We start from the raw sequence: 10,034 nt of genomic DNA, 5'->3' as shown, positions 1-10,034 counted from the left end.
TCTTCTAATTCATTTTAGTACTGGGGATTGGGAGACCTGAGAAGAAATCCATCACAGTCGTATGAGGGTCAGAATTGGGCAGGTGATTTTTGAGAAAGAAGGGGCCAACTGTAGCACATACTATTATACAGTACTCTATAGCTCAAGGTGGAAGAGAAGCCAGATCGATTTGAAGGAGATGATAGGAAGTAAGGTAAGTCAAGCTCTGTAGATCACAGAAATCCTCAGCTTTAGAATTCTCCTGTATCGTCAGTCTACTTGATGCCCTCTCTTTACATGGCAAAGATGTGCTCATTACAGGAACTTCAGCTTGTTCTCACACAACACTTTATTGGGTGTCTTCTGTGGAAATGCTCATGAAGACAATAATATAAACCTTCCCTTCTCCCATCTTCAGCCTCCCGACCAATCTGCTGTCATTCCTATGTGGCGCTGGCCTCCTTCCAGGACCTGTGAGGACAACAAACTTTGTGTTTCCCTGACATTTGCCTGTGTCTCCTTTTGTGGTCATTCCTGACTCACCATTGCATTTAAAAACATACAACTCACTTGGTCAGTGACTTGCATTTCTTGTTTCTTCTTAGTGACTTTCATTACCAGAAGGATTTATTTTGAAAAAGCCTAATCTTTATCAAGTCTTCGAATTTGGTGTCTTGTGTTTTTTCCAGAGAATGAAGAATCTTTGCATACCCACAGGCATGAAGGAATTCATCTTTTTTATTTGCTAAAGTCTCTATGGTTTCAGTTTGAATGCTTAGGTCTAAAATAGTCTATTTTAACGTGGCATCTAGTATAGCATAAGGTGAAAAATGCCACCTATCGTATTTCATGGGGAGCAAAGTGTCCCTAACCATGTTGATTTTCCCCATCCCTCATATATGCCTCTGCCTGTATAAGACTCTCCTCAGGGCACCCTTCACCTCTGTGTTCCTCAGACTGTAGATCAGTGGGTTCAGCATAGGGTTGAAAAGGCTATAAAACAGGGAAAGGATCTTCTGCTGCTCCTCTGGGTGGTTGGATTTGGGGGCCATGTACATGACAATGGCGCTGCCAAAGTAGAGCCCCACCACGCAGAGGTGGGAGGAGCAGGTGGAGAAGGCCTTTCTGCGGCCCTGCTTTGACTGGATCCTCAGGATGGCCAACAGGATGCATGAGTAGGACACCAGCACCAAGCAGAGGGGCCCCACTAAGATAAACACACAGGTCCCAAAGATGACCACTTGGTTGAGCCTAGTGTCAGCACAGGCCAGCTTGAGGACAGATAGGATTTCACAGAAGAAGTGGTTGATTTCATGAGGCCCACAGAAGGGCAGCCTCAGGATGAGAATTAAATGGACGAGGGCCAAGAGGAAGCTAAACACCCAGGAAGTGACCGCCAGGACCATGCACAGTCTCCAGCTCATGATGACAGTGTACTGGAGGGGGTGGCAGATGGCCACGTACCTGTCATAGGACATCGCCACCAAAACCAGGCACTCTGTAGCAGCAAAACCCAGGTACAGGAATGTCTGCATTACGCAGGGAACAAAAGAGATGGTTCTCTTCTGATTCACTAAGTTTACCAACATCTTGGGGACATTGTTGGAGGCATAGGACATGTCGATGACAGCCAGGTGTGAGAGGAAGAAGTACATGGGGGTGTGCAGTCTCAGGTCCAGACAGATGAGTCCCAAGATCACGCCATTTGCCAGCAGACTGAAGATATACAAGAGGGAGAAGATCCAGAAGAGGAGCACTTCCATCTCTGCACTGAGCTGGAACCCCACCAAGACAAATTCTGTGACCCATGACTCGTTGCTTCCCATTTCTTAATGACAGATTTTCAAGGACTGAAATGTGACAAAAGGTCTGAGCTGGGCAATCGACAAAAATTGGAGTTACTTATCTCAACAGAGGCTTGCAGAAGGGTTGTATCCTTGTCCCTGTTTGCCAACTCCCTTACTCCCCCAAACTGCTAACCTTCTTGATTTGAACTTGTAATATGAAAGTGTAAACTCACAGAAAAGGGTCAAGGGTTATGCAAAGAACTCCCGCCTACCTTCACACAGATTCAACAGGTTTTCATATTTCTTTCATGTTTGCCTTATTCCCTTTTTGTCTACGTGTATGTACTTTTTCAGAGTGTAGGATGAATTCAGTAGCTTTCTAAATACTGAGAGTTATTGTAAAAACCCTAAGGGGGTTAGGGGGTTATACATTCTTGATCGAGTGCATATTGGGCTGAAAAATGCATATGGGTCATTCAGAAATATGATTGTGGTTACAAACTGTGCGCATCACCACCCTCATTGTGTAATCCTGATGAGGTGTTGTTGTGGGGTCATAGTCCTCCTCATTTGAACCATTTTATTGTAGTTTGCCATTAGGTACTACAAAGAGAAAGAAGGCAGTCTACTTGAACTTCTCTAGGCCCCACTGAGAGGCTAATCAGAAAACAGCCTGAAAAAAGGATCTTTTCTTCTCCTTTGAATCAGAGTAGATTCATATGAAGGGGCTCTTTGGGGACCTATTAAAAGTATGGACTTGGTCAATATTATCAGTTGAGAGGTATATCCTCAATAGGAAGGTCTGAATAATCCTCCAGATAAAAATCAAAGATAAAAAGGGGGAGTTATATCTAATATCACATATTTGAACTGAGATTCTCTTTCGCCAAATAGGAAGTCAGGTGGTCATGTAATATGTCCTGAACAGCTTTGTATATCAAAATAAAAGGTAAAGTTCTAGATGAAACAAGCACTCAGAAAATGGATGATTGTCATTTTAGTTCAAAAATGGATGTACTAACTATCTTCTATTTGACAGTTTTATTGACAAACACAAGGATTCTACTTCCTTAAATTCACAGTTAGAGAAATTCACCGTTAGAATATGAGGAAAATTAAAGAGAGACAAAATCATAGTCTTTCATCTCCATGAGTCTGATTGCATTTGGGAAGTTTCTATGTCAATGTGCATTAAGTTTGCAACATGAATTTTTGCTACAATTAAAGAATATGCCTACGTTATATAAAGTGGGAGACTGTAATATCAGTATTGTTAAAATTCTTTGGAGGCACAGTAGGATACAATAAGCAATGTCTGAATCATATTTCATCTGTGAACATAAAGGATAAAAACTGTTGAAGGCACCGAATGCATCACTATTCACTGGGAACATTTGTTTAGTAACTTTTTAGCCTAGTGGTATTTGTGTCTGAATCAGCCTATCTTTTCATTGTCATTTTCCTTACCATTGTTACCATCTTCCTGTTAAAAAAAATAAACAACATAAAAATAAAATTGAAATTAGGTTAAAACTGTTAAGCAGTGGGGTTTCTGGGTGATGCAGACAGTTAAGACCCACCTATTATTTTCTGCTCAAGTCACGATCTCAGAGTTGTGAGATGGAGCATATTGGGCTATGCACTGAGCATGGAGCCTGCTTGAGAGTCTCTCTCTCTCTCTCTCTCTCTCTCTCTCTCTCTCTCTCTCTTTCTGTCTCTGGTCTCCCCCTACTCTCTCCCTCAAAAAAAAAAAATTAAGCAATCTAGTACTGGCTTAGGAAGGAAAATGTCAAGGTAGTAATACCTAAAATTTCAACTCCTTCGTGGAATAAATGAAACAATAGCAGCTCAAATAAAGAAAGCTTTCCTTGGTCAGTAGGAGCAGCTCTCTCTCAGCTGTCCTGGACCCCAGAATGTTCCTTGACCCGGGGAATGATATCTATTTCTCCCACCCTCATCAGGAGCACCCTATCTGATTTTGTGATAGGAAAGGCATGTAAATAAAATATAGTGATTTTTAAGCCTGATAATCATCACAACAGAGTGATGACCTAGGATGGTTCCAAAAGAATAACTATAAGGCAAACTTACATACTATAGTGTTTTAGCAAAGACTTACTGTAACTCTTACTAGAATTTTCTTTTCCGTTGATACTGGTTGCTCTGGACCTCATGATCTTCTGGGTGCCTAGGTGGCTCGGTCACTTAGGTGACCATCTCTTGATTTCTACTCAGGTCATGATATGGGGAGACTGGGATCAGGTCCCTCTCCAGGCTTGCTCTCCCTTTTGCTCTCTCCTAAAATACATAAATAAATATTTTAAACAATGATCTTCATTTAGACAGGGGATATAAAGTCCTTTTCTTAATTTGACCATTTAAGAACGTTTTGCAGAGACAATGACTGCGTGCATCTAAGGCTTCTCATTGTCTGAGCCCCCTCACACTGACACAGTGCTGCTAGCTCTGCCCTCCATCCATCAGTTACATTAGGAGGAAATGCTGAGAGAGATGCTGGAGGAGTTCAAGGATGCCTGCCCACCACCCGTGGGCAGATGGTCTCTAAGGTAGGGGAGGCAGACATCTACCTATAGTGCACAGTGTGAGTCAGGAGGGAAGATCACCCAGGAATGTCATTCTTGCCCACATAGCCCGTCCTTTATCACTGAAAATCACCTCCCAGCATAAACTGATAATGTCCTCTGCATTAGGATAGGTTCGCACTGGGTTTTCTCACAAGAAGTAATTCTGCCCTACAGTCAACCCCACAGAGTTGAGAAATGTACCTCTAGAATGGGTATAATGTCCTGTTCCCTGAGTAGCTTTCACAGGATTAAATCCCAGATACAGAAAGAGTCACTCAGTGGACTTGCCGAAGACTCTTCAAAGAACCCCAGGAGCACAGCTTTTATTTTAGAGTCAGATGAATTAAAAACATTCTTGAGTTTCTACTGAGAATTCAAATTCCCAGAATGATCACAAGCTATTACAGCTATTTGTCTTCTTCCTAAGAATCGGGAGGGAAATCCCTAAATTTCCTCTCTGGGGGAGAGCTCAGGTTATATCTGAGGGTCCTTGGAGGAAAATTCTGGGGAACAAACAGGGCAGATGTTGGCATCACACTGTTCCTGCACAAACTTCCAACTGTCTCAAGGGTTATAAATGGGAGACAAATGTCACAAATTACTAGACCCAAACTCTCAAACTGATTACAGTTGATGAAGTCGGGCCTCTCTGCAGGCCCCATCAAAGCATCTGAAGGGCTGGGACTTGTAGATGCTTGAGAGGTGGATTCCCATGGAATCCTGTTGTGGCAACCCTGAGTGAGAATGCATCCCTGAGCCAAGACGTATCTCTACCTGCAGTAAGGGTGGGTAAATACAAACGACGAAGGCTTCTAACATTGACAGACAACCATTATTGAGCCCCTCTCTCGTTTCAGAAAATATGCCAAATGCTCTATGTGGACTACCTGGTTTAATCTGATCAACGTTACCATTTTATGAATGTGGAGATTGAGGCTGAATATACTAAGTTCCTGATTCTTAAGTGTGGTCCCGGGACTGGGGGGCATCTCTGAGAATCTCTCAAAGGGTCCATTGGGTCAAAATTATTTTCATCATTATGTTTAGACTTTTTGCCTTTTTCATTCTCCCTCATGAGTGCACCATGCAGTTTTCCAGAGGCAACATGACATGTGATCTTGCATCAGCGAGAGTGCAGTAGAAATACAAAATTCAGCTCTTCTTGCTTGAGCCAGCATTTAAGATTATTCAAAATGTAAACCAGGGGCTTCCGACTGGGTCAGTTGGTTGAATGTCTGAATCTTGATTTTGGCTCAGGTCATAATGTCAGGGTGGTGAGATCCAGCCCTGTGTCAGGCTTCCCCTCAGTGCCAAGTCTGCTTAGGATTCTCTAACTCCCTCTCCCTCTGTGCTTCCTCTGCTCTGGTGTTCTTCTTTCTCTCTCTAAAATAAAAAAATATATATTTCTTTAAAATGTAAAATACAGCTTCACTCTTTTCTTCACTCTTTTTTTTTTGCTTTATTAATGATAGTTACTTTTCATGAAAATACATTATATTAATATATAAGAAATAATTCCAAATGAATTAAAATATTTAATGGAGTCTCACTTTTGATTTCTATTATGATACATATCAACAAATACAGCCACATAAATAAATTTTCTTTGGGAACTCAGTAATTTTTAAGAGTTCAAAGAAGTCCCAAGACCAGAAAAGTAGAGTACCATTGCACTAACTGGTAGATTACCAATCTAACAAGGGCCAGAGCTGGAAACAAATGGATTTTATCTGACACTAAAAGTTTTATAGTTTTCTCTTGTAGCTGCCACAAGTGAACACAAACTTCACAGCTTAAAATATCATTTAAAAACATACAAAACACTTGGTCTGTTACTTGCATTCTTGTTTCTTCATAGTGACTTTCATTATCAGAAGTTTTTATTTTGAAAAAACCTAATCTTTATCAAGTCTTCGAAATTTGTGTCTTGTGTTTTTTCCAGAGATCCAAGAACCTTGCATACCCCCAAGCATGAAGGTATTCATCTTTTTTATTTGCTAAAGTCTCTATGGCTTCAGTTTGAATGCTTAGGTCTAAAATAGTCTATTTTAATGTGGCATCTATTATAGCATAAGGTGAAAAATGCCATCTACCATATTTCATCGGGAGCAAAGTGTCCCTAACCATGTTGATTTTCCCCATCCCTCATATATGCCTCTGCCTGTATAAGACTCTCCTCAGGGCACCCTTCACCTCTGTGTTCCTCAGACTGTAGATCAGTGGGTTCAGCATAGGGTTGAAAAGGCTATAAAACAGGGAAAGGATCTTCTGCTGCTCCTCTGGGTGGTTGGATTTGGGGGCCATGTACATGACAATGGCGCTGCCAAAGAAGAGCCCCACCACGCAGAGGTGGGAGGAGCAGGTGGAGAAGGCCTTTCTGCGGCCTTCCTCAGACTGGATCCTCAGGATGGCCAACAGGATGCGTGAGTAGGACACCAGCACCAAGCAGAGGGGCCCCACTAAGATAAACACACAGGCCGCAAAGATGACCACTTGGTTGAGCCTAGTGTCAGCACAGGCCAGCTTGAGGACCGACAGGATTTCACAGAAGAAGTGGTTGATTTCATGAGGCCCACAGAAGGGCAGCCTCAGGATGAGAATTAAATGGACGAGGGCCAAGAGGAAGCTAAAAACCCAAGAAGTGCTGGTTAAGACTGTGCACATTCTCCAGTTCATGATGACAGTGTAATGTAGAGGATGGCAGATTGCCACAAACCTGTCATAGGACATCACAACCAAAATCAGGCACTCTATGTGAGCAAAAGCCAGATACAGAAATGTCTGCATGATGCAAGGAACAAAGGATATGGTTCTTTTCAGATTCACAAGATTCGCCAGCATCTTGGGGACATTATTGGAGGCGTAGGACATGTCAACAATTGCCAGGTGAGTGAGGAAGAAGTACATGGGGCTGTGCAGTCTAGCGTCTAAGCAGATAAGCCCTAAGATGACTCCATTTCCCAGAAGGGTGAGGGTATAGAAAAGACAGAAAAGTCCAAAGAGAAAGAGCTCCAGTGCTGGATCGACCTGGAATCCCAGCAGGATGACTTCTGTGATCCATGTCTGGTTGCCTCCCATGCTCCTATGACAGAGATGGACAAGTCCACATTCCCAACAGGAAGGTCTGAGCTCTAGAGTAATCAAGACTCAAAATATCACTAAATGAACATTTAGAAACACGGATTGACTTTTCTGTCATTTATTTTTAGATATGTGTAAAACACTAAGTGTACTCATAAAAATCAGAAAATAATTCCCCTTGTATCAATGGAATGATAGGATATATCTGCATATAATTTAATATAAATAAAATATATTACAACATATTATTATACATTATTAGATACTGTACCTAATAGCGCACACACACACACACACACACACACACCTGTTGTTTTGAAAAATTAAAGTGCTCTAGCTTCCCTTCAAGGGTGTGAGTCTTGATTATTAATGTAGTTAGAAGAGATATGACCCTGATCGAATGTCTGCAACAGGACACATAGGATAGTCTTATTTCCTAATCTTGCTTGTCTTCTTGGTCCAAGATGTGAAGCGATTAGGCCTTCTGTCCTTTGTGTGCTGCTTATCCATTTACCTTCTCAGATGCTTTTCTACCCATATATTGCAGATTTGAAGCGCCTTCTAAATAAGGTCTCAATTTCATAGTCTTTAAAACTTTGTAAACCCCTCATTTTCAGCTAGTAATATTCCCTGCATGTTTCTTTTGGGGCCTCTTTTCCATCTCCAATGTTTATGGTTTTATTCTGTGAGTTTTATTTACTATTTTATCAGCGCTAGATATTGAAATTTAGTCATAAATGAAAGAATGCTTTCGCTCCATGCAATGAACCTGTAGACACACCCTAAAATTCAAGTAAATGGGATGACATTTCTGCAGCTTTCTCAACTACAAATCTCAAAAGGGAAAATGAATTTACATTAACAGCTGTATTGTAACTGTATTTTCTTTGGGTGATTTCTCTTTTCCCTTTTATAACATAATACACAGAAGAATCTCAGAGTTTATTTTCTTGTGTGACAGAACTTTCGTCATCGTATCTTCTCAGCTTTGGCAACTCCTGTTGCCATCGACTCCCCTTACACCTTCCTCACCTGTTACCACGCTTAATGCCCACTGCTGTTCTGATGGTTTCTGAGCAGGTCACAGGGAGTGAAAACAGGTTCCTGTTGGATGTTTCTTTCCAGGAAGCTCTTCCTGGGAGGTGCCTGGGTTAATCCAGGGAGAAAAATGTTCACAGAACAGCCTGATGGTGACATTATGCCTCAAAACCATGTAACCTGGTGCTTGTTGTCTCTTTAGACTTTTTTCACAATGTTCCCAGAAACAACCTGAGAACTATTTTTACTTTCAAGTTAGGCTGTAGTTTCAAATCCAACAGAATATTTTAAAAATAGTTCATTTGTTTCTTTGTAAAAATTTAGATCCTCAAATTCATATTTTAAAATCAGGATTACATTATAGAGACTATTTTTAACTACCAATTTCTCTTAATATAATGAACATTCTTCATGTATTAGAGTCATATTTTATAGGTATTACTTAAAACTAATGTAATATTCTATTATATTACAATTTATTTAATTTCTTATTGTTGAAAAATTTGGGGTTATTTCTCTTATGTTTATTAGCATTGAGATAAATATTCTTAAACAAGCTTTGTCTATATTCATGATTACTTTTTTTTAAAGATTTATTTATTTATTCATGAGAGTCACAGAGAGAGAGAGAGAGAGAAGCAGAGACACAGGCAGAGGGAGAAGCAGGCTTCACGCAGGGGAGCCTTGTGGGACTTGGTCCCGGGACTCCAGGATCACGCCCTGGGCCGAAGGCAGGTGCTAAACTGCTGAGCCACCCAGGGATCCCTCATGATTACTCCTTTAGGATATATCCTAAAAGTCAAATTGCAGGGACACCTGGGTGGCTCAGTGGTTGAACGTCCTCCTTTATCTTAGGTTGTGATCCTGGGGTCCTGGGATCAAGTCCCACTTGATGCTCTCTGCAGAGAACCTGCTTCTCCTTCTGCTTATGTCTCTGCCTCTCTTTCTGGGTGTCTCTCATGAATAAATAAATAAAATCTTAAAAAGAAAGTCAAGTTGCAGATGCTAAATATATAGACATTTCAAAGCTTGTAATACCTATGGCCAGCTTCCCTACAGGAAAAATGTACCAATGTTTCCCTCGGATTATGAGAATTAGGCTTCAATCCCACATGGTCAGCATTAATAAATATTATAAATTATCAACTTTGAAAATGGAATATGTGAAGAGTTTTATACAGTTTAAATTTATATATTTCAACAATTCTTTAACACCTGTTCCTTGAGTGCATTATCTGTTCCATCCTGTTTTAAACTCTGGAAGAATAGAGGAGGGGAAGTAGACACATTCTGAAGGGGACACAAGAAGTCGGGTGGTGTATTTGTCACTCACTCTTCATGTTTCCATTTAGGAGAGATCTCTCTCACCCACCAGATGGAAGTACTGGAGGATTCCAGCGCCTTTCCTGTTCTCTTATTTATAGGTTTTGTGGAACAGGAAACAGAAAATGAGGATTCCCCTTCTCTGCTCTCTTTTTTGGTCATACACATTTCTACTCTTTCAGGTTAAAGCCTACGGGAGCGTGTATTATCCCGCTTAGGGATGGGGGTGGGCTAACGGTTG

General features: G+C 41.1%; 2 protein-coding genes across 2 annotated transcripts; both read right to left on the bottom strand.

The window, feature by feature from the left end:
• Positions 1-872: 872 nt before the first annotated feature.
• Positions 873-1,805, bottom strand: LOC129516005 (olfactory receptor 2A5-like). The gene has a single exon (XM_055335309.1). It carries the CDS (start codon positions 1,803-1,805, stop codon positions 873-875), a length of 933 nt encoding a protein of 310 aa, XP_055191284.1.
• Positions 1,806-6,496: 4,691 nt separating this feature from the next.
• Positions 6,497-7,429, bottom strand: LOC129516003 (olfactory receptor 2A12-like). The gene has a single exon (XM_055335308.1). It carries the CDS (start codon positions 7,427-7,429, stop codon positions 6,497-6,499), a length of 933 nt encoding a protein of 310 aa, XP_055191283.1.
• Positions 7,430-10,034: the final 2,605 nt, after the last annotated feature.

The sequence above is a fragment of the Nyctereutes procyonoides genome, unplaced genomic scaffold (assembly GCF_905146905.1).
Source record: "Nyctereutes procyonoides isolate TBG_1078 unplaced genomic scaffold, NYPRO_anot_genome, whole genome shotgun sequence".
NCBI lineage: Eukaryota > Metazoa > Chordata > Mammalia > Carnivora > Canidae > Nyctereutes > Nyctereutes procyonoides.
The sequence above is the reverse complement of the archived record's forward strand: the minus strand, read 5'-3'. Positions and strand labels throughout refer to the sequence as shown.